Source organism: Abramis brama (genome assembly GCF_963993115.1).
Source record: "Abramis brama genome assembly, chromosome: 15".
In the NCBI taxonomy this organism is placed as follows: Eukaryota; Metazoa; Chordata; class Actinopteri; order Cypriniformes; family Leuciscidae; genus Abramis; species Abramis brama.
The window spans coordinates 33,026,517-33,053,583 of NC_139977.1; the positions used below are offsets into that span (position 1 = coordinate 33,026,517).

The window sequence follows — 27,067 nt, forward strand, 5'->3', positions numbered from 1 at the left end:
GAAGACTTCTGCTGTTTCAGAGCTTTAATGATCCTCCGTGTGTCAAACTGACCTTCATAAATCAATCATATCTGATACCAAACAACAACTGAACTGAGCGGACACACACTAACTCAAACACAGCCGATGATCACTAAACCAGGAGCCACACTATTCAGACCTTTGGGAAATCATGAAACTGACAAATAAACGACAGTGAAGACATTTATGATGTTACAAAGGATTCTCAAAATGTTCTATTCATCAAAGAATCCTGAAAAATCCTTATTAAATAAAAATACATTTACATTTACATTTAGTCATTTGGCAGACGCTTTTATCCAAAGCGACTTACAAAGCAGGACTAGATTAAGCGGATCATCATGAAGAGGCAAAAACCAAAGCTACGCAAGGAGTGCTCAAGATACAAAGTTCAGGCATTATTCAGAGTAGCATAAGCCCGATAAGTGAGGTTTTTAGAGGGAAAGGGGAGGGGTTTTTTTTTTTTTTTTTTTTTTTTTTTTTTTTTTTTTTTTTTTATGTGGTTAAGTGCTCACGGAAGAGATGGGTTTTCAGATGCTTTTTGAAGGTTGTCAGGGATTCAGCATTCCGGATGAGGGAGGGGAGAGTGTTCCACCAGCATGGAACTGTGAATGAGAATGTTCTGGAAAGTGATTTTGTGGCTCTCTGCGATGGAACCACGAGACGTCGCTCGTTGACTGATCGTAGGCGTCTGGTAGGGATGTAGACTCGTAGGAATGAGTTAAAGTAGGAGGGAGCTGAGCCTGTGATAGATCGGTAAGCAAGCGTCAATGCCTTGAACTTGATGCGAGCAGCGAGAGGTAGCCAGTGCAGAGAGATGAACAGAGGAGTGACGTGGGCCCTCTTGGGCTCGTTGAAGACAAGACGAGCTGCAGCATTCTGGATCATCTGTAGAGGTTTAGTTGCACTTGAAGGAAGACCGGCCAGAAGAGCATTGCAGTAGTCAAGCCTAGAAATGACCAGGGCCTGGACGAGAAGTTGTGTTGCATGCTCAGTTAGGAAAGGCCTGATCTTCCTGATGTTGTGCAGTGCAAACCTGCATGATCGAGCTGTCTTTGAAATGTGATCTGTGAAGGTCAGCTGGTCATCAAATGTTACTCCAAGATTTCGGACCGTCCTTGATGGGGTGATTGAAGATGAATCTAGCTGGATAGTGAAGTCGTGCTGTAGAGATGGATTGGCAGGGAGGACGAGAAGCTCAGTCTTTGGCAGGTTGAGCTGTAGGTGATGTTCCTTCATCCATGCCGAGATGTCCGCCAGACAGCTTGAGACCCGTGCAGCTACTGTGGGATCATCTGGTTGAAACGAGAGGAAGAGCTGTGTGTCATCAGCATAGCAGTGGTAGGAGAAGCCGTGCGCTTGTATGATGTGTCCCAGTGATGTGGTGTAGATGGAGAAGAGGAGGGGTCCAAGAACTGAACCCTGGGGAACCCCTGTGGTCAGCTGATGCGATCTGGATAGCTCGCCTCTCCATGCGACCTTGAAGGACCTACCTGTGAGATAGGACTCAAACCAGTGGAGTGAAGTACCTGTGATGCCCAGTGATGAGAGGCTGGACAGAAGGATCTGATGATTCACAGTGTCGAAGGCAGCAGACAGATCCAGGAGAATGAGGACTGAAGATTTGGAAGCAGCTTTTGCGATCCGTAGGGCTTCTGTGACTGATAGTAGTGCAGTCTCAGTAGAATGGCCTTTCTTGAAGCCGGATTGGTTGACATCCAGCTGGTTGTTTCGAGACAAGAAGGATGTTACTTGGTTGAAAACAGCTCTTTCAAGTGTCTTTGCAATAAATGGTAGGAGGGAGATGGGTCTGTAATTCTCTACAGTTGATGTGTTTAGTGTTGGTTTTTTAAGCAGTGGAGTAACCCGAGCTTGCTTGAATGCTGTAGGGAAGGTGCCAGTATGGAGGGATGAGTTTATGATGTGTGTGAGTGCTGGTAGAAGTGTCGGAGAGATGAATTTAGAAAAATAAATAAATAAGCAAAACAAAACGGTCCAGGTTTGCTGTGCTTTTTTTTTTTTCTGCAGAAAAATGTTGTTATACACCAATATGACTATAAATAATAATATGCTCAATATGACTATAAAATAAGTATAATTATTATTTTTGCTATTATTAAATATTATTAACAATATATTATTAAACATTAATAATAATAGTAAAAATGATCAATTATACAGAATTAGAAATATTACTATTGCAATGTTTGACTTCAAAATAAATGCAGAAATAATAATACTTTATTTTACAGTACAACTGTAAAATTATAATACTTATGCATCACATTTTCCACAAAACTACAAAGCTGTTTTCAACACTGATAATATTCATAAATGTTAATGAGCATCAAATCATCATATCAGAATGATTTGTGAAGGATCATGTGACACTGAAGACTGGAGTAATGATGCTGAAAATACAGCTTTGATCACAGGAATAAATTACACTTTACTGTATATTCACATAGAAAACAGATGATTTACATTGGAATAATATTTCATAATTTTTATGGATTTTTGATTAAATAAAGGCAGCCGTGGTGAGCAGAATAATGTTCTTTCAAATATATATATATATATATATATATATATATATATATATATATATATATATATATATATATATATATATATATATATATATGTATATAAAAAAAAGGTATTCCATGCAACAAAACCCAGCGCATAACATGTTATGATGGTTCAGCTCTCATGACTCTGATATCACAACTCACACATTATAAAACAATGCCGAGAGAATTCCCTGCTTCCGGCTTCCTGTTTTCCCAAATGGGGATTTCCATGCATTGATTGTGGTTTATTCATATCCTGATCTGAAAGAGAGCTCGCAGAGACTGAACGCGGGTCACGGGCCCAGACAACAAACCAAAAAATCACAAATTGACCTCATGATCATAGAAAAGCAAACAGTGCTCAGATATGTCCATATCTATATGACCTCAGTACTGAAATAATAATCACACAAACAGCACAGATTCACTCTGTATGTGTGTGTCAGGTCAACACTTCAGTCCATTAATATTTCAAAACGGTCTTGACAGGGAAAGAGCATCGTTCATCAGCCGTCCTGAACACACATGCTGGATTTACTGGGAATGTGCAGGATTTACCACTAATACGCCATACATGTCAATGACTGAATCTCAGGAAAACCTGTGGAGAATATATGCAACTCATGTTTCACATCCAAATCAAAAGAAATCATGTTGAAAACATGTTTTCTTTGGATTTTGAGGTGAAATATGAGTGTATATATAAATATGTTCAAAATATACATGAAAATAATGTCCCTATATATATATATCTTTTTTTTTGCAATGTCATTTTTAAAAATAAAAATAAAAAAAATAAATAAATAATAATAATAATAATAATAATAATTATTATATATATATATATATATATATATATATATATATATATTGACATTATTTTCATGTCAATCACACTAAAACCCTTAAACCTTTAATTATTGTAATGGAAAAAATATATATAATGAATAAAAAATATATTTTCTTTATTAATCATTAAAAAAAATCGTAATTATATTAATGTCACAATGACACTGCAAAAAAAAAAAAAATTATATTTGATTTATTTATTTATGTATTGCATTGTGACATCGAACCTGTAAAATTCTCATTATTGTAATGGAACATGAAAAATCATCATGAAATGAATGTCACAATGACAATGAGGGGAAAAAAACAGCTGTCTTTATTTTCAAAAAGTATAAGTAAAATATAATTCCTAATTCCTAATTTGTGGTCATTAAGTTAGTCTTGTTAAGTTAGTCTTGCAGCAGACGAGTCGACCTGACAGGATTTAAACACATGCAAGAACTTTAATCTTTAAAGTTAAAGCTGGCTTTGGCGAGTAAATAATACAGTTCCCTCATTTCTCAGTCACACACACACACACCTCAGATCGCCTGGATGCGCCGAGTTTATGATAATTTGACATTAAATATGAGCGCAAACGCCAGACCATCATCACTCTCTCAGAAAGCAGAAGTGAAGCCGCTCTTCTGTGAGGCTGACAGGAGCTGAAACTAATGTTTACCTCAACAAATTATTTAAAGCTCAGCTCTCAGCTCTGAATGACAGTAAAACACTGAGATGAGCTGCCGTTTACAGTGTGTGTCAAAGCCTTCAGACGAGCCGAGGCGTTCACTCGCTCAGAAAACACTGCGTTCACATTCACTCTCGATCTGAATCCACCAGCGATTACAGCATCAACACTGTTATCATACAGACGCCCATGTTTATTCATTTTTTGGGTTATTTTTTCCAGTGTTTGGGTAGTTTTTGTGTAACCCAGATCCTGGGTCAGACGTAACAACCCAGTGTTTGGGTAGTGTTTGTGTTACCCAGATCCTGGGTCAGACGTAACAACCCAGTGTTTGGGTAGTTTTTGTGTAACCCAGATCCTGGGTCAGACGTATGGTCTGGTCCATTACACACAAATTACTTCCAAATGTTAAAATTTTCCTTCTAATATTTGTTAAACGAGCTTAAATGTAGGCAATATGTATTAAAAACTATATAAAATATGCTATACTGTAAAATATGATTGAAAATTAAGGAATTATCATGCAAACCAGTGGTTGTGTGGAGTATTTTTTGTATTTTTTTTTTAAACATTCACATTTGGACCTTCAACCCGTTGGACCATCTTGGATGACGTGGGAAAGAGTAAATTATCAGGAAATCTTAATTCTGAAGTGAACTAATCCTTTAAGTGAAAACTATGGCTTATATTACAGGATTGCACTTTTACAGGGAAATGATTTGTCCTCAGTGTGTGCTGTACTGAAGTCCACATGAACCCAACACAAAAACTTGGGTTTCACCCCGATACCCAGATCCATGGAGACGGTGTCGGCATCGCCATGGCGATGGCTCTGGGATTGACACCTCGCTGTCACCCTATTCTTGGTTTAGAGGAGTCAGAGTGAGAAAGCGCTAACAAGTTAGCGATCAGCGTGGGTGACAGCACACTCTTTCACCACGGGATACACACACACACACATTATCTCATTCACTTCCACACACTGCGCTAAAACACACACACACACACAGAGTGGCATTGTGGGAAAACGATGAAAAGAAAAAAGTGGTGATAGATCCAGACCTTCACAATGGAAGCTAACACACACATACACACACACACACACACACACGCGTCTCTCTCTCAGTTAATCGTATCAGATGACTCAGAGTAACTCTATTAGAAACCGATTACGGCTTAATGTCTGTCTAAACGCATTATCAACCTTCAGCCAACCTCTGAATATTTCAACATAATACCGATTTAATTCTGAAAATATAATGGAGTCGGCGAGTGGACGCACGTCTACTTACACTCTCATTTATTCATTTATCACCGTTCTTTAGAGAGATCTGCCTTCTGTTTCTCTCTCTCTCTCTCTCTCACACACACACACACACACACACAGAACTCATCATCTCTCGCGGTCCACAGCATCATCAGGACAAGAACACTCATGATTCACTAGCTCCTGGTTTGATTCAGATTCGATTCATTTAAAAAGTTTAATTTCACAGATTCAGTTAGTGCTTTTTAATCCCGTCTAAATCACAAATATCTGTTCTCTCACACAACCTCATTAAAAACACTCTAGTATGTTAATAATCAACATTTATTGCAATTCACAAGTTCTTGATTCAATTCGATTCAATATTGATTCTTTCAATAGATTCATTTTCATTTCACAGATTCAGTTAGTGTTTTTAATACCTAAATCTAAATCAAAAACGACTGTTCTCTCACAAAACCTTTAAAAAACTCATGTTAATAATCAACATTTATCATGATTCACAAGCTCTTGATTCGATTCGACATTGATTCGTTTTCAATAGATTCATTTGCATTTCACAGATTCATTTTGTGTTTTTAATCCCGTCTTAATCACAAAGATCTTAGTTTTCCTCACACAACCTCAGTAAAAATCTCAGGTATGTTAATTATTGACATTCACAAACTCTTGATTCGTTTCAATAGATTCATTTGCATTTCACAGATTGTGTTTTTTAATCCTGTCTGAATCATAAAGATCTTTTCTCACACAACATTTATCATGATTCACAAGCTCTTGATTCAATTTCGTTTTATGATTTTGATTCGATATCGATTCGTCTCAATATGGATCTCAATGAAGACTCCAGATTTTACTACTGGAAAATAATAGATCTCAACATTTTGCCAAAACACCAAAGATCTGCAATGTAAAGTCTCAATATTATCTCATTATAGCATTTCTCATGTTTGACCCAGAACACTGTACGCAAACAAGTTAATCAATTTAAGTCTTAAAGGGACAGTCCACCTAAATACAATTATTTTCTATTTTTCTGTGGAACACAAAAGATGATAATTTGCAGAACTTGACTAATACAAATAACACAAAAATGAAGCACAACGGAGAAGTCAGTAAAAGTCTCCTGATCTACTGTCTCATCTGAGAAACGATGAAACTATCAGCTGATGGTCACGACTGAATGTAAAGATGAGCTGTTCACTGCACATCACAGACTGAACATGAAAGACATTTAAAACGGACAGTAATCCAATATCTGCTGATTCAATCAAACATTTAATTCCACATGCCTGGAAATGAAGGTGGGCTGATCGTTTTCGAAGGTTGTTACACTATAGACACACAAGAACGGTGCAATCAACAAATGTAAAAAGATCTTAACATCACAACACAACAAATTATTAATAACAATGACGAAACATCAAGAAAACAAAAAAAAAGTCAGCAAATTATACAATAATACAATTATCATAACAGTAACCGCATTATTTTTTTAATGCAATATTGTATTTCAAGCAAAACTGTTTTTTTTGTGTGTGTGTTTGACTATTTGCTACAACATTTGGGGGAAACATAAATTTGTATGTAGTTTTATATAACTCTTAAGATATTAGTTGCTGTCTTGAAATCTTGCATTTATGTCCAAAAAAGCTACTTTTCAGGAAATTTTAAAAACTATGTGGTGTTTTTAATGTGCTTTAAGACAAACCATGTGTAAATTCATAAGTCGACACCATTGCTGAGTATTTCCTCCTTAAAACTGCAGTGAACCAAAGACAGTCTCAAAAACACGCTTTGAAATCGCTGGTGTTTCTGACGTCACAAACTACCTTGTAACCAATCAGATCAACGTGTGATCGTCAACCAGTGGATCTCTGAGCTGAGTGAGTGAGTGGAGGCGGGGCTCATTTGCATATTCATAGAACCGCGCATACTAAATGAGGTAAGAGTTACAAACTATTTAAGGCATTTTTTTTAAAGAAAAACATTTAAATATGTAATTTTGGTGATAAAACATTAGTTTTAAGGGATACAATTAACGACTTTAACATTAGTTAATGCATTAGTTAACATAACTAACAATACACAATATATTTTACTGTATATATTAGCCTTTGTTAATGAAAAAAATGTAATTGTTCATTGTTTGTTCATGTTAATGCATTAACTAGTGAGTTTAGTGAGAAATGAACATGAACTAAGATTAATAAATGCAGTAGATTTATCATTTCATGTTAACTAATGAAACCTAAAGTGTTATGAAAAACTCCACTTCTCACACATTAAGAGCCAATACAGGTCCAAACCAGCTGAGACCAGACCAGACCATGACCAGCGAGACTCAGGTAAGGACTTCTTTAAGCGCCCGTGTCTCTGCCTGTCGTCCGCCTGCGAGGAGAGGGAGTTTTTCCTCACACACACACACACACACACACGTTCAGCTCGGAGGGGCAGCGAGTCGTTCCGTAACACGAGTTCTGTTCACACTTCAGCAGAAGACATATGCTGAAACATTAATGTCCTTCCCCACGCAGCCAAGAGCGCACATATCACTATTATCCAAACAGTAGAGCGACGCCAGGCGTTACGGCACCCCAACACACCTCGACCCGTCCCACACACACACACACACACACACACACACACACACACACACACAGAGAGAGAGTCTGACCACGTGAAGAGCGTGTGTGAGAGACGCTCAGCTTTTAATAGCCTGTAAACAAGATGCAAGTGACAAATAACAATATCGATGTGTGCATATGTGTTTTAGTGTGTGTGTGTGTGTGTGTGTGTGGGCGAGTCGTTTAACACTTTATATGTGGGGAGAGAAACGTGGATCATATCAAACATGGCCATCATCCAGATCTGGCGTGAAACCTTCATAATGTCTTGGAAACTTCTGACTCGATGACGTCTCATGTTTCTGACGTCGACGTTTCAAGACTAACAATGTCACTGACGAAAACCGTCTCACCTTCAAATCAAACAACAAACATTTGGAATAATATTTTGCATAAAGAGAAAAGCAAAGCAATTGGGTGGATTTGAAGCGCAACACTTCCAGCCTCCTGACACTAAAAATCACATTCATTTTCCTCATAGAGAATCCACCAATCAGAGAAGACGCTGTTACCATGGAAACATATATAGCAAAAGAGCAGTGAGCACACACTCCCATAATGCATTGTGAATGACATAACCGAGACTCCTTAAACTCGCAAACTACCTGTATATTTATGTAGATCTGAATATTTAGTGATAAATGTCAAATATAATGGCTAAATACTTAACTATTATCAATAGTTTTAGATTGTGCTAATGTTTCTGTTTTGATTTGATCTTTCGGATTTGAAGCTATACGCACACACACACACACACACACACACACACGTATATACTGTATATATGCTAAACAGTATTCTATTCTATTCTATATGCATACATGCGCACTAACACATATACATGCATGTATGAATATGTGTGCGTTTATATATATATAAAGCTTTTTAAATATACTTATATATAAATATAAGCAATATAATGCTTTTCTATTTATGCAAAAAAAAAAATTTTCATTTAGAATTTAATATATTTATTTGAAAACTATATAATTAAGTATATAGAAAAACAGTACAAAGGAAAATCAGAAATGTAATTTTTTTTTATATAAATGTAACATTTTATATTATATATTATTTAAATTTGTAAAGTATTTAGAAGTTGTTACATAGTAGTTGCTATCCAAAATTTATGCATATTGAAATATAATAATAATAATAATAATAATAATAATAATAATTAAATTAATTTAAAAAAAAATCATTGCATCCAAATGGGATGATTTTTTTTTTGTTGATTTTTTTGATTTTTTCCTTCATTGATCAGGCCTGTTTTCCAGGAATTACGGAAGCCTGTATGTTGCGATCTTTGATAATCCATGAAAGAGCAGTAGATGTTTGACTGAACATGTCTGTACTTGAGTTCACACACACACACACACCAAGAGCCTCTGAAACGCTCAGAGAACCGTCACAGCCATAACAAAACGCATTTGAGAGAGGTAAAGAAAGAGATGAAAAGAGAAACAGAGAAAAGGAAACATCAAAGACTCGTCGGATTCACTTGAAGGAATCGTTCCAGATCCACATGACGCACTTTCTGCCGTGAGGAGAACTTTAGCAGAATGTTCCTGCTGCTCTTTTCAATGCAGACAAGGACTACGATTAGCATAACTAGTTAACATAAAAGTCACACGGATTATTAAACTTTTAGTAATTATTTACAGCTTGTCACTGTCTGCTTTTGCAATGTGGGAAAAACACAATTATAGCAACTTATGCATTTATAATTCCTGATGATGAAATGACAGCCGGACTAAAAGAAAGACAGAATGATGCAAGGAAAGGGAAGGTCATGTTTTCAGCGCGCTGCGTGTTCATTGTGTTCGTTTGGCATCTTCAGCTTCGCATTTAAAAACCAAGGCTGTGTAATTCACAGTGACGAGCAGCAATAGCCATCATACACCTCTCTCTCTCTCTCTCCTTTAGAGAATATATCAAAACACGCCGCATGTGTGAAAGCATTTGCGTCTGTAAACAGGTAAACATTTGCAGTCTACTCATTTGCAGGAGCTTAGCATGGTGAAAACAATTTGTGCCGTTTGAAAAAAAACCCTCTGCAAATGAAGCTTGAAATATTTTCTTAAAGTGCCGATATGTTTCATTCACACTTCGGCTTCAAATGCGATAAAGAGGCTTCACTGTTTTCTGTCAAGCACTGGTCTCTCTCTCCCTCTCTCTCTCCCTCTCTCTCTCCCTCTCTCTCTCCCTCTCTCTCTCCCTCTCTCTCCCTCTCTCTCTCCCTCTCTCGCACTCATTACAGCGCTGAAACCGCACAGGAATCTCTTCCCGAAACCCTCGGGTTCGAACTCTAGTACAGGATAAACCTCACTGCGCCGTGTGGAAACGCTTGTTCCAGAACATGTGGCAGTGAGATGTGTGTGTGTGTGTGTGTGTGTGTAATTAAGTCCACACACACCTGCCTGCGTCCAGACGCCAGGGTGAACTCCGCACCTGTTACCGTGGAAACCGAACAGGAACCAGACAGGGAATTCCGTGAAATTCGGGAACAGCTGATGTGTGTATGGAGATGGAATAAATGGGTATGAGGAGGGAGACGTGAATACACACACACACACGTGATCACATATCAATCACGATAAGATATAAATGTATTAGTATCTCTACTATAATAATACTAAAAATGTACTTCCGGATCCTGCTGTTAAATTCTGGGTTCAGGGTTTAAATGTACTTAACTGTTACAACATAACATCAAAGTCAATTATAACTGGCTAAAATAATGCTCAAATAATGTCGATGTCCAATATAACTGTTCAAATTGTTACAATATAACTGTCCGCGTTCAATGTAACTGTAAAATTAATGTTACAATATAACATCAACTTCCAATATATAACTGTCAAAATAATGTTACAATATAATGTCAACGTCCAATACAACTGTCAAATTAATGTTACAATATAACATCAACTTCCAATATATAATTGTCAAAATAATGTTACAATGTAATGTCAACGTTCAATATAACTGTCAAAGTCCCCCTGTAGGCAATAATTTAACCCTTAAAACTCATCTTTGATCACCAAAACTACGTATTAAAAACGTTATTTCTTCATGCCTTTAAATATCTTGAATGTAACTCGACACCCTTGCCTCATTTAGCGGCTCTATGAATATGCAAATGAGCCCCGCCTCCACTCACCCAGCTCAGAGATCCACTGGTTGACGATCACACGTTGATCTGATTGGTTACAAGGTAGTTTGTGACGTCAGAAACACCAGCGATTTCAAAGCGTGATTTTGAGACTGTCTTTGGTTCACTGCAGTTTTAAGGAGAAAATACTCAGCAATGCTGTCGACTTATGAACTTACACATGGTTTATCTTAAAGCGTATTAAAAACACCACATAGACACATAAACAACATTAAAAGCTGGATTTTCACCACAGGGGGACTTTAAAATGTTACAATATATGTCAAGTTTGCAATGTAACAATCTTTCTACAGTACTGGAGTGTGTGACTGACAGGCGGATGCTTTTAACGCTCACATGCGCGCTTGTGTGTGAACGCTCTGTGAAGAACATTCGCGCCTCGCAGGAAATGCGTCTGTGCGCATGAACGGTCAAATGCACTTCTTGGTCAAAATGCCTGTTTTTAAGTGAGCGTACACAGAGTCAGGATGACAGTCGTGCATTTTCAGGTGTTTAAATTTAAATGCAGCTTACAGACCTGATACTGTCTGTTCAATATGTTCAATGTGAATCAAACACCAATATTTACAAGAAACATTCCCAGCTTTTCACTTGTTTCTGTTGAACGGTGTTTACTTCATTCATACTTAAAAGCAAATTTAATTTGTTAAAATGTATAGTAATTTCCCTCATTGTATGTTTGAGGCTGTATGTGTATGCTTCTGGACATTGGAGTAACTGACGAATAATAAAAAAAATGTTTTATTAGTTTATTTTATAGTAATATTCAGCTTGAAAAAAATGAATGTGAAAAATGTTCCATCCCTAATAGCAGAAGCTCAATCCCATCACTGACCCATGTGTGTCTGGTCTGTCAGGGTCTATAACAGAACACTGTGTTTACACTGAGCAGATCTTCACATTACCCATCAGCCCCTCCTCTCGACGACTCAGCCAATGAGCCTGAAGGAGGAGAAAGAGGCCATGAAGCCCCGCTCACCAAACCCACCACACACACACACACACACACACACACACCAAATAACAGACCTTGTTTCATTGCTGCGCCCTGAACACCTGCAAAACTTTCAGAGGAAAAAAAAGAACAAGTGAGAGAGAGAGAGAGAGAGAGAGAGAGAGAGAGAGAGAGAGAGAGAGAGAGAGAGAGAGAGAGAGAGAGAGAAACGAGTATGTTTGAACACAGAAGCCAGACAAAAGCCTTTCATGAGAGGGCACTTCTGTGGGAAAAACTCCTCGCAGTGTCCGGTTACATTCCTGTCTGTCTCTCGCTCTCTCGCTCTCTCTCTCTGTATCTCTCTCTCTCTCTCTCTCTCTCTCTTTCTCTCTCTCTGTATCTCTCTCTCTCTCTCTCTCTCTCTGAGTGAATTTCACAGAATCTGTCAAGAGCAGGTCATGAAAATCAAAAGACAGAAACAATAAATTACATTTTGTTTGATGAAAATGAAGAACTTTTTTCATATTTAAAAACATTTACCCCCCATATTCTCATAACTATTATGCATCCATAACTTTTAATTTGAGCATTTTGTAATTCCTATTATTCACAGTTGTGATTCTCATTAGAATTCATTGCTGGAATACATTAAAAATACTGTAGTGTATACACACACACACACACACACATATACACACACACATATATATATATATATATATGAGAATGTGTGGGTTAAATGTGCCAAATTGTTATGAAAATATTATCACAATGTCAAAATATTCTTTATTTAAATTATACATATATATATAAATATTTTTAATTTAGTACGAAATATGACCTGGACTTTTTGTTGTTGTAAAATTCACATGTAAAACTAAAGCAGAATATTATAATCTGCGAGTTTGCGAATGTTTCTCTGCAGTCGGTCTCATATGATGTATAAAGTGTGTAACCCCAGCGGGTTTGGTTTCTGCTCTACGTGTCACGACACACACGAAAAGTAAACAGCTTCTTAAATACATATTTATTGGATAATTAGAGCTGTAATTGGTTCAGTCTGTAACGAGATGGACGTTAAACCAGCAACTGCAGCAAAAATTAGCACTTGGAAAAACAGTAGCACGTACTGCCCACACCGCGAGAGTGAGAAAAACACACACACACACACACGTGAAATCTACATAAACAAACACATAAAACACACAAGTGCTTTCTATGATTGCAAATGGGTGCACACACGCACATACACACACACACACACACACACACAAACACACACACACGTGCACACACACGCACACACACACACACACACACACGCGCACACGCAAATACACACACGCAAACACACAAACACGCGCACACACACACACACAAACACGCGCACACACACACACACACACACACACACGCGCATGCATGCATGCAAACAGCAGCCATAACCAAAGCATTGATGGAATGGAATGTCAATGGCGTCACAGATACAAACACACACACACACACACCGCCAGATGTTCAACTGCCTTTTAGGAAAACCAAGACAAGAAATCTCCTCTCTCACACACACACACACACACACACACACAGATAATCTGAACACTTCACTTCAACCTGACACCTCCTGAAATTCCACTCATGCGCGACAACATGAGAATAACTGCAAAATCAAGCTTCTTTTGTTTAATAGAAAAGTTTTAAAGGTTTAAAAGGTGCACTATGTAACTTTCTGTTTTTCTTCAATGTTAACCATTTAAATACATCATCAATCCTTCTTCCAAAACGTGTTTTTGTCTTACCGTGATTCACTACGGTAAGCCTGTTATAAGCGTTTATATTTTAGACCTGTCAGGATGTCGTCATACCCGTAAATAGAGTAAAGTTGCTCTGGCTTGTCTAGTGTGTGAGGTCAGAGGTTAGTTGAGTGTGAGTGTGTGTGAGTGTGTGTGTGTGTGTGTGTGTGTGTGGCAGGGGTTAATTGTCACAACGAGAGAGAAAGGTTGACATGGAGCCGCTAAATCTCCAGCCTCCGGAGAATCGCACGTTTTAAACAAATGAGCTCGTAATAAAACAAGAATCAACATAAGCTTGGCTTCAGGAGATGGAGAACTGAGGCATTTGTGGAGATGATGGTGTTTTTATTACTCAACAGGAGAGTAAGGTGTTTTATTGAACAGATAAGCTGTCATGTGCGTCTCTCTAACAGAGTTCACTGTAAAGCATTATCTGTTGTGACCGACAGTAACTCTTCAGCTAGTCAGCCTGAGATCCTTTAATCCAAACTGGTTGTATTTCTTATGCCTAGTAGTGAATGATTTAGGATAACCATATTATCCGCACAGAGCCGAAGCACAACCACAACAATGTTCTTCTGCAAAACACATGCGTCAATGGCGTCACAGATACACACATCAACATTTGGTAAAACACAGCGCTCATCACTGTCACTTTTTACCCAGCCGTCCAATCACAGTGGAGGAGGGGCGGGACTAATACCACACCGACCAACCGCCACATTCTGCCTGTACAACGTCAACAGATGACAACAACTAGCATAATAACGGAACAAAATCATTTAAAACAAGAGCCAGAGAAAATACGTTACGTTGTATCAACATTTTAATATAGAATCAACACAGAAACAAAATATGTGTGAAATGAGATACTAGTAACACTTTCACGGATATTCCGTATCATAACGAGCATGTCTCAACTGAAAAAAAGTTGGCTAAAAACGCTTTGGTGGACACACGGCCTAAGGGTCTTTCCTTGCCATTAATGCTTGGAGAACACACATACGTCTCCTTTGATTAATAATAATGGCCAGTGCAGTGGCTGAGATACTTAAACCTACCAACGTTCATTGCTGTGATTTTTGGAATGACTTATCGCGAGAGGAAAAAATCAAGTTTTAGTCGCATAACATCGGCTAGAGGAAACGCCGTCATTTCGCAATCGTTTTTTGACGACATTTAGAAGAACAAAAAATATATATTTTTGCAAAAATCTGTAATGGAAACGCGCCTAGTGTTATTTTAGCATTAGTTTAGCAACTATTGTAGATTTTATTAATAGTTTGAAATATTTTTTAACTATAATAACTCTGGCTGGAGTAATAAATAAACAGCTCTCAATCGTGATCATCCACATAAAAGAAGAGAAACAAGACCAGATGAACGTGGATCATGGAAACACAGTCTGAAACCAGCATGAACATTTCTCCTCATTTAGAGCATCGTATTCCCACTGCACTGAACAGATTCCTTCATCCTCAAACTCTTCTGCATGTTTGACCCTTTTCCCACATCAAATAAGGACAGACGTCCACGTGCATCAAGAAACCTGCACGTTTTCATCAAAAGATCAACGTTTGATATAAGTAGCGTGAAACTTAGCGAGTGTTAACTCTGAACCCTGTATACAAATAAAACAACATCAGTGAAACCTCCAATAACAAACACACACACACACACACGTGAAACATGCTAACATTACCCTGTCGCTGCTCAATTATGGCAGCCATTACAGTGGCGCATCTTACAGCGACACACTTGACAATATCCAAACAAGTCAGGCGTTTTAATTAAAAGTTCTGTGTTTCCGCGAGCTCGTCACCTGCCGTGTTAATTACACACACTGTGCTGCTCTTATGCCTTTATTTTCAGACGGATAATTACACTTTTTTTGAGTCTCTTCACCTTCAGGTGCGAGGAGAAAACAAGGTGTGCTGTTCCCACCCCTGCACGGAAAACCACGGGATTCGTTAAGGACAAGACCACTCGTTAACACACACACACACGCTCAGAGGAGGGTCTTTCAGAGATCGAGACGCGTAATGGAGTCAGCTCGTTTAGGCACCAACTTTTCTCAGATGTTTCTCCTAAAACTTGTCACTGATGATCATGAGCTTCGTTAAGGGAAAGAGTTAAATGCTGTTGCTTAGAAGTTGCTCTTTCATAACGTATGATACTTAAATAAAACATTACTGAGAATCATCAAGTATTTAAGTTGTCTCGGATGTTTCTCCTAAAGTTATCAGTGGCTACTTTTACATGCACTTTTGTTTCAATGGGACTGAATTCATTCTGATTGATGAAACCGAACGTAGTGTTTACATGAACGCTAATCATGTGATTGGGTTGATGTGTGTGTTTATGTGTCACAAGCTTTAAATCGGCTCACTGCACGAATATACAGAGTTTCCTGATGTTTGCACATCATAACCATTCTCCTACATTGGTTCTTTATTTGTTTCAAACAGCAGACTTAATATTTATCCATTTCTGGTCATCATAGTTTGGGGACAGTGAGCGCCTGAACCGTTGTGCCGCTGCTTATATTGATCACGCAGTAAAAATGCCCAAAGCCAGTCGTGTGTGGATGAGCGTCTGGAACTGGTGGACGTTGTCCTGCTCCACTTCACAGGGAAAGGAGGATTATAGGATGATGAGACACTCATTTATACGACACTTTATTCAACAGGAACAACAGCTCGTTCCCTCGTCATTACACATGCGCAGGCCTTTCAGTTTCGGTTTTCAGTCCGATCAAGTGTTTACATGTTCTCTCGATCGGATTAGAAAAGGAATAAACCCCTTTCATCCGATCGAAATTTCATTGGGATCGAGCTCAATCGGATCAATTAAGGTGTTTTTGTGGAGGCTTTTGAGTCTGATTGAGCCGTCAAGCCGATTATTTGGTTGCATGTAAACGTAGCGAATGACAATCATGAGCTTCACTGAGGGAAAGAGTTCATTTAATAAAATGTTAAAGCTCAGAAGTTGCTCTTTCATAACTTATGAGACTTAAATGAGACATAACTTTACATAACGTCACATTACAGTAAGTCACATTAAGTAATTAACTTTAGCCCTATTCGGACGGGATTAACTTTACAAGCGTAGATGGAGTGTAATTTTACCACAGGACGTCTGTAATATTAATGGCCAATTCGCACGGGATAAGAGATCTCAGTAAAACTAGCAGAAGTGGGAGAGTAACTCGATTTACACACCGCCGTCACTCCTGTCGTCATGTGTGTGTTATGCTGCTTACGTGCGCAAACACACATAACCTATATTTATATATATAAAACAGTTATGTCCGGTCGAACGCTGTATTAATTAACTTCAGATTGGATTGTGTTGGTAATAGACACTTACCTAACGCTAAAAGAAGTTTCGTGCCTCTAACAAGTGCTTTCGATCTTCTCTCTGATCTGATGGTGTGTGTGAAACACTTGAATTTTGCCACAGACTCGTCCCAGCGTCTATAACGCGTTATCAAGCGTCTCCATACTCGAGAAACAGCGGAAAACTACTTTTAAACAGGAAATGACGGAATATTTACGTACATATTTACAGCGGGTCTATTCGCACGGGATTAGCATTACCTGAGGTCATTTTTCCGGACCTTTTTACTGATGGTAAAAGTCGCCGTAATCTTTACTGACATTGTCCGTGATGATCACTGAGATGCACATTCAGACGGGACTAAAATCACAGAGAAGCTCTGGTAATAATTACTTTACCCCTCCTCTCCATGCTAAACTAGTCCCGTCCGGATAGGGCTTGAGTCTCAGATGTTCCTCCTTAAGTGGGGAAATGGAAACAGACAAAAATGAGTCAACAAGCTCTAAAATGATTGAGTGGAGCAGCTCAGATCATTTGATGAGAAATGTTTGAGTTCATATTGAGATCTCTGACTTTGGATTGTAAATCTGAGCACAGCGTGAGACTCTAGAGGAGACACACATGAGATTACCGGGGTCTTTTTCCCGGGAAAAACACTGAGATTTCATCTCCAATTTGTTCTCACTGCTGTTTAGGAAAAACATTTGAGACATAAAAGAGATTGAATTTGTCATTTTTCTTTGGCAGCATGGGAGTGACTCTCCATGAGTTAATCATGGGAACATTCAGGAACCTGTTTGAAAAGGGCAGGGCGATCATTGTGAACGGCCGTGTAAGATCAGCACAGAGTGATGGGTGTTCATTACCCACAATGCACTTTGGTCCCATTGTTGTTTCATGAGGGTGTTGAATCACTCGTGGACAGTGGCGTGTTTAGTCGGAACACTTTTTAAAGTCTTTCATTACAACTCCGGACAGAACGGGATCAGAAACGACAGTCAAGCTCAGGCATACAAATAAAACAATAACATTCAATTACAGAGATGTGAACGGATTGAACTGGATCGCTGGACCGCATTAACCAAAGCCGACAGATGAAGGTGGACTGTATTACCATCACAGGACAAAACTGCACCAGATTAGATCAACCTGGACTCGACTATCTGAACTAAACGAGACTCCATAAATAGATAAACCACAACGACCGAATCTAACATTAACTGAAGGTGAAACGCAGCCTGCGTTCGACTCAGGAGACCAGAACACAAAAACAGGAAGTAGCTCTTCCTGCACTTCCTTACACACATCAGTGTCTCTGTCCAAAACAACACGGTCGGCCTTCAAAATCAACCTGTTTATCACACGCTTGGCATCAACATCCCCGTTATCTCCTTTAATTCTACTTATGTTTCTGTTGAAGGGTTTTTTACTTCGGCTGGGTTTTTCTGGGAGGCTAAAACATCAAAATACTCTGCAAAATAATATAAAAACACAGAAATATGATAATAATAATTCTTAAATCAGTATTTTTGTATTTTTTACAGTAAGGGATTCATGTAGATCCTTACATACAGTGAGGAAAATAAGTATTTGAACACCCTGCTATTTTGCAAGTTCTCCCACTTGGAAATCATGGAGGGGTCTGAAATTGTCATCGTAGGTGCATGTCCACTGTGAGAGACATAATCTAAAAAAAAAAATCCAGAAATCACAATATATGATTTTTTAACTATTTATTTGTACGATACAGCTGCAAATAAGTATTTGAACACCTGTCTATCAGCTAGAATTCTGACCCTCAAAGACACTAGAGACAAAATTGTACACCTCCACAAGGCTGGAAAGGGCTACGGGGAAATTGCCAAGCAGCTTGGTGAAAAAAGGTCCACTGTTGGAGCAATCATTAGAAAATGGAAGAAGCTAAACATGACTGTCAATCTCCCTCGGACTGGGGCTCCATGCAAGATCTCACCTCGTGGGGTCTCAATGATCCTAAGAAAGGTGAGAAATCAGCCCAGAACTACACGGGAGGAGCTGGTCAATGACCTGAAAAGAGCTGGGACCACCGTTTCCAAGGTTACTGTTGGTAATACACTAAGACGTCATGGTTTGAAATCATGCATGGCAGGGAAGGTTCCCCTGCTTAAACCAGCACATGTCAAGGCCTGTCTTAAGTTTGCCAATGACCATTTGGATGATCCAGAGGAGTCATGGGAGAAAGTCATGTGGTCAGATGAGACCAAAATAGAACTTTTTGGTCATAATTCCACTAAACGTGTTTGGAGGAAGAAGAATGATGAGTACCATCCCAAGAACACCATCCCTACTGTGAAGCATGGGGGTGGTAGCATCATGCTTTGGGGGTGTTTTTCTGCACATGGGACAGGGCGACTGCACTGTATTAAGGAGAGGATGACCGGGGCCATGTATTGCGAGATTTTGGGGAACAACCTCCTTCCCTCAGTTAGAGCATTGAAGATGGGTCGAGGCTGGGTCTTCCAACATGACAATGACCCGAAGCACACAGCCAGGATAACCAAGGAGTGGCTCTGTAAGAAGCATATCAAGGTTCTGGCGTGGCCTAGCCAGTCTCCAGACCTAAACCCAATAGAGAATCTTTGGAGGGAGCTCAAACTCCGTGTTTCTCAGCAACAGCCCAGAAACCTGACTGATCTAGAGAAGATCTGTGTGGAGGAGTGGGCCAAAATCCCTCCTGCAGTGTGTGCAAACCTGGTGAAAAACTACAGGAAACGTTTGACCTCTGTAATTGCAAACAAAGGCTACTGTACCAAATATTAACATTGATTTTCTCAGGTGTTCAAATACTTATTTGCAGCTGTATCATACAAATAAATAGTTAAAAAAATCATACATTTCTGGATTTTTTTTTTAGATTATGTCTCTCACAGTGGACATGCACCTACGATGACAATTTCAGACCCCTCCATGATTTCTAAGTGGGAGAACTTGCAAAATAGCAGGGTGTTCAAATACTTATTTTCCTCACTGTAATACATTTATTTGACACAATTTATATAAGATTGAATTCAGAAAATGTATTTTATGTATATTAGATTTAAGCTTAAAACAAGAAAAAAATACAATTTCAATAAAAAAAAATTGTAAATAATAAATATAATAAATAATAAAAAAGTAAATGGAAAATTTACCTTATTTAAGGATGTTAAATAATAATAATAATAATAATAATAATAATTAAAAATAATGATTAATATATTAAATAATACTAAATAACGATAAAACGATGAATAATAAATCTACCTTGTTTAAGGATGTTAAATAATAAATAAAGATAAAAAAATAGTAAAATCTACATTGTTAAAGAATGTCAAATAATAATAAATAATGAATATATCTACCCTGTTTAGGGATGTTAAATAATACAAAATAATGATTAAAAAAAACAATGAATTGTAAATCTACATTGTGTAAGGATGTTAAATAATAATAATAAAAAAGTACATAGTAAATCTACCTTGTTTAAAGATGTTTAATTGAAAAAAAATATTTTAAATGCACATAATATTTATTATTTAGAAACAATTGCAGAGAACCATGCACTGTATACACAGTCAGCATGAATCTTATGTAATGCGGACAAAAAAATGAATATAGGGCAGGGTTTGATTTTATATTTTTGGGAATTGATTGGATCATAAAAATGTCCAAACTTAAATGGATGCAGACGAAAAATAATACAGGCATCCATAGTCAAATCAAGTCAAGTCTAGTCACCTTCATTTATAAAGCGCTTTTAACAATATAGATTGTTTCAAAGCAGCTTTTCCTATTTTTGATAATAGGACATTACAGTAACAGAGATTATTTTGGCTTTACAGCAGATCTAGAATAAAGTTATTGTCCAGCTAAAGTTAGTTTTGATTGATTGATTCACTTCCGTCGCAAAGATCATTAGTTATTAGCTTATGGGCCGCTAACACGACACCGTTCTAACTGAAAACACTTAATGCGAAAAGGTTCATTGCAACATAGTGTCGGCCCAGATCCGGCCCACATCTGGGCCGTGTGGAATCCACATGTAACGGATGTGAGCCGGATCTGGGCCGGACCATGTTGCTCTCTTCGATAATGACGTCAGATGGAAAGGAAAGTGGTTTCAGAGGCGGTTTAACATGTAATTTTCTTCCTAATAACGTACTGATGATCATTCACAGTAAGACCAGGAACATGAGTTTTGATTTCATAAGCCGCACCACCGTCTCCCTGCGTGACGCAAACGCTAATCAACATGCAGAGAGTGTTGCGTCTGCACCCTTCCTCAGCGGTTCGAGCACAAACGGGTTTAAGAGCCGCGTTTCCAGGTCAAACCAACAGTGTGTGAGAGCCCAGACCAGCCTTATCAAAGCAGCGCACAGATAAAGAGCAAGAAACATATTCACAAACACAGACACTTAATCACAAAGGAAGTGGGCTACAGGACACAACAATGTCAGCAGAGAGAGCATGGTGGGAAACGAACTCTGCCGACGTAACTTTGGAGGACACGACAAGCTTTTAGCCTGCTTTTCTGGAGGACGAGAGGAGCTATTGTGCCGTGAGGGGACGATCTGTCCAGATTATGAGGCTCAAATGACTCACTTTTACCACGGAATTGATTTTAACCTTAATAAAGGCTTTCTCTTTCAAATCTGTTTATCAGAAATATTATTATCGAATGAAATATAACCGAAAATATGGAAATATTACGATTTTGAAAGAGCTCTGCTCACCAGGGCTGCATTTATTGTTTCAAAAATACAGTCAAAATTGTGAAATATTATTACGATTTTAAATCAGCTGATTTCTATGTGAATATATAGTAAAGTGTAATTTGTTCCTGTGATCAAAGCATCATTACTCCAGTCTTCAGTGTCACATGATCCTTCAGAAATCACTCTGATATGATGAGTTGAAACATTTCTGTTTATTATAACGCTGACTTCTTTAAAACATTGAAAAAATATTGATTCCAAACATTTGACCAGTAGTGTATAATCTAGAATATTATGAAATATATCAAAATCACTATGTGGCTTTTTTTCTTTAGTTTTTTTTTTGGTTCCCCATTTTAAATATCTAGGGCATTTTCAGCGCTTTCGGAGCCATTTTTGGGCATTCAGTGAATTTGGGACAGATGGTATGAAACGCAGTCAGAGGCCAGAGAATCTGAACAAAAGGAGCAGGAACTGAAGATGCTCTTGATCAAGACTGATTTTCTACATAAAGTAGAGATGTTTCAGCGTGTGTGTTTGGTCTATTGACATCAGTACGGCACAAGAGGAAGGTCATCTCAGGATTCACACACTGTTCTGCACAAACACTGAACTAAACTCAACAAGACCCTCCGACACCACAGCGCTGACGTAACGCTGGCGTTTGGCAGCTTTTCTCCAGTGACGTCTCTTCATCAGCTAATAATAGAGCAGAAGCTTCCTTAGCATTGATGCTATACAGCGACCAAATCAAGAGGCCAAAATCATAAAGTCAGGGGTGACTCATATTTTCATGTGCATTCAAAGTTTAGAGGATATGATTGCATGAAGATTCATTCAGATTTACTGTCACACCGTCAAAGTGTGTTTACTGTTTATCTGACTCTAACAATGATGAAACATTAAAATTCAGCAAAAGCCATTATAAGTTTTCCATAAGCAAAGAAATGAAGAGAACATGATCATTCATACATGGAACAATGTAGTGACTTTTATCCTGATTCTGAGGATTGTCAATGCCAAGCTTTATAATATATATTTATATATAATTTTTTTGAATTTATTTTATTTATTTATTTATTTTTAAGGATCATTATATTCATATGAGCATTAAAATATATAATCATATATTACATAATTAATTAATAATTAATAGAATTTTTTGATAATAATTACATACATTATATATGTATATATGCACATACATTATATATATATAATGTTTATTTATTTATTTATTTATTTTTAAGATTCATTATATTATTATGAGCATTAAAATTATAATTATATGTATTTTACATAATAAAAATTAATAATAATTGTTTATAGTAACAATCACACACACCCACATTTTGAGCCTTGAAACACACCTCTAACCACTGTACAACAATATGAAAAAATCATAAACGGTAGATAAACATGTACAATACAACAAAAAGTCACTACTCTATATGACTCAAGTCTTCTGAAGTGATGCTGTGAGTGAAGGACAGACCCAAATTTAAGTCACTATTCAATGAAAATCATCTCCTCCATTCATAAACACACTGACGATCACTGATATCAAACCTGGCGGGTTCAACATGAGAACGGATGAGACGTAAAGCTATCGCACGGAATATGGAGTCATTTCACCCGGGATAATAGCGTAGCTCTGGGAAAAGTCCTGAAGAGTTGCTGGAGTGACATTATTTTTAGAGCAACATTTTTAAGCTCAACCCCAGCGAGTCAGAGGCCTGGAAACCTGCCTATTACACGCAGCCTCATTATTAGCATTAGATAGCACATTGTAGCACTAATATTGCTATTACAAGCTAAAACGCTCATTAATTCCTAATCTCAAGCACAATTAAAGGGTTTGATATTCCTCCGCATGTCTCCCTCTCTCCGCCTCGGCTCTTTTCTGCGCCGCTAAGAGAAAGACAAAGACTCTCGGAGAGGTGCTGGATAGTGGGAGGAGAGATCTTCTTCTCTCGCTTCATCTCTGCGCTTAATGCAATCGCTGGCGTTTGACTGACAGGCATAACCAAAACAGAGCGATGCAAATAGCAGCGGCTTTTTTTTCTTCTTCCACGCGTTATTAAAATAACCCCACTTTTCAACGTGGCTTAATAAGCCACGGCTGTTACCAGAACAAACGCGCGGGCCTATCAGCCGTTAGCCGAATCCTCTCAGACGCCAGAGACTGGCACGGGAAACGGGCACGCTTTAAAACCGAGAGATAATGCATAAATTTAGCGCCGTGCCCACACGTTCTCAAGAGTTGCGTGTTATTTATTTAATTTATTCTCGTTTTTTTTCCTCAACGATTCACACTTTATGAAACATTTCCGAGTGATTGGAAGCCAAATGCATGGCAAGTCGCATGGCAACAGACTCGCCGTAGTTTTGAGACCCCCCCCCCCCCCCCCCCCCTCCTCCTCCATCCTTCTGCCCGACTTTCCAACGGAGTGAAACTGCGGCACAATCCGGGCGAAAGCGCAGGAACCGAGGGGCAAAGAAGGGGGAAGGGGGCGGCATGCAAATTATCCAACCCTAAACAACACTCAAGTCTGAGGAAAACAATAGCAGCCATTGACAACATGAAGACACACTGGGCCACGACACACACTCTCAGTCCTCCATCTGTGCTGCACATCACGGCATCAGTGCTGGGGATCAAACACACATGCATGCCGTGGAAAACGCGTGCGCAGGAATGAGCAGCGCATTCCATATGTTGCACGGGTTTCCGTCGCTCTTCTTCCTGAATCCCGCTCCGGGGTCAAGGTCATTTATTTTTTGTCGCTTCTAATTATTTATTTATTTGCTGCCGCTTTTTTTTTTTTCCCCTGCAGGAAACATTCATCAGAGACGGGATTAAAATCAGCTCATTGCAAACCTCCATTGCAAACGTAATAAAATGTCATGTTTTATAAAACACGCACTTTAACAATACAGATCTCTGTGGTCCACAAACCCTGCAGGTGTGTGTCGCGCGAGTGTGTGCGAGTGTGTGTGTGTGTGTGCAGAAGACGAGACGAACGCCGTCGTGCCACAACAATCAAAACTCACATAGCAAAATTCTCACAGCACGTGAACTGTGACTTGCATGTGTCTCACACACACACACACACACACACACACACACACCTGAAGAAGTCTGCCAGGTCAAAGTCACAAATATCTCCCCACAAACACACATACACACACAGCCGTGACACAACAATCAAATTCAGATCTCAAAGCAAGATGCAAAATTCTCACAGCATGTGAACTGTGACTTGCATGTCTCACACACACACACACACACACACACACACACACACTGTCGTGACACAACAATCAAACTCACATCTTGAAGCAAGACGCGAAATTCTCACAGCACGTGAACTGTGACTTGTATGTCTCTCTCACACACACACACACACACACACACCTAAAGAAGAAGTTTGCCAGGTCAAAGTCACTAATATCTCCCCACACACACACACACAGAAATATTCAAACCAAGCTCATAATCACTCTGTGACAGCGACAGAGGCCGTTCCACACCTCAGAACACACACACACACACACACACTTGTGTTTCACATGACATACTTGAGCCGGAGAAATGTCCACTTCCCAGAGACGTGGGTCCGTTGTTCTTCCCGCCGCTGACAGGAGGGGAAAACATCTACAAAACAATCATGACAACACATTAAAAACTTCCACAAACCGGCCCTGAATGAGAGAATAATAAAACACACACTGGTTAATATTACAGTTCAGTCTGAGCTCAACATTATGCACTGTTTGACATCAGAAATGCATGCATAATCTTACTGTTAATTTGATGAATAATATAACCCTCTAATGCGGATGCAAAATCAAAACCAAGCCAAATTTCACATGAGCACAAACTAGCCGGAGTGCCAGTTCAGCCCTCCACTGTCTGTCTGTCGGACAGCTGGAATATTTGTGGAACTGTGGCTTCATGAAAACACATTTCCTGAGTGAAAACTTCCCAAAAGCATTTCTCACAGGATGCACATTTAGCCTTTTTTTTTTTCTTTTTTTTTTTTACTTTTTGACACTGAACCAGATTGAAGACATCATCAGTCCACTAGAATCAACTCTAATCTCAGAATCATCAAGGAATGCTAATGGGATTTCTTTCAGCATTTGGAAGAAATCCTAATGGGATCAAACAAGAATCCTGTAAGATTCTACTGGATCTTTTTTTTTTTTTCTGTCTTCAGAATTTCATTCGAGTAGAACTGCATTTGATCCCATTAGAATATAATCACGAGAAATTCCATTAGAATTCCTTAAGGATTTTTTTTTTAAAGGGTCAACACAACATACATAAGACTCTATATTAAAGAAAAGGAAAAAAAACACAAGAAAAGACTGAATAAAGTGGGATATACTACCATTGATGTGGGGAACATTTTCAAATCGCTGTTTCGCATCTATAAGACAACAGAATTACTAATGCAACATCACATCTATCAAATCCACATAAGCTTTTGCAACTTTCTTTCAGATTTCAAATGCAATTACGCGGCACAGTCAGTGCGCAAAAAGTCATCTTACAACACTTCTACACAAACATCTGCGCACAGAAACACAATGAAATGTGACAAAACCAAACAAAGTGTGATCATTGACCTGCAGCATGGAGACGTAAAGTCACTTACCGCGCTGAAATCCAGCAAATCGCTCAGTTCTTTATCCGTCCCTAACGCGGCCATTCTCTGATGATGATGATGGTGATGATGATGGTGATGATGCATTTTTAGAAATATCACATAAACCTAAAAACATGGAAACAGATCGCAATGAGAAAACACCCGATCAGGAGGAGCGTGTCTGATCTTCAGAAACACACACGCGCGCGCACGCGCTCGCGCTCTATCTCTCTCGCACACACACACACATATACACACACACACGGACCCACGGCACGATCGAGCCCCAAAAAATCCACTCTGCGTGAAATAGAGACTGTGGATCAGAGGATCATTCTTCCACCAGGTGAAGTGGACGCGCAGGTGTCCGGTAACGCGATCACACATTCAAGATGAAGAAACTCTCTCCAAGTGTCCCTCCGGCGCGCGGC

At 38.7% G+C, this 27,067-nt stretch overlaps 1 protein-coding gene across 1 annotated transcript in view; it reads right to left on the bottom strand.

Moving 5' to 3' along the window:
• The window catches only part of tcf4 (transcription factor 4), a gene marked incomplete at its 5' end in the record, with an annotated part of 172,686 nt that extends 145,914 nt beyond the window's left edge, over positions 1 to 26,772 (bottom strand). The window contains 4 exon segments of the mRNA XM_084138193.1: positions 25,564 to 25,639; positions 26,379 to 26,417; positions 26,646 to 26,750; positions 26,752 to 26,772. Coding sequence (XP_083994319.1) covers positions 25,564 to 25,639; positions 26,379 to 26,417; positions 26,646 to 26,750; positions 26,752 to 26,772 — 241 coding nt within the window.
• Positions 26,773 to 27,067: the final 295 nt, after the last annotated feature.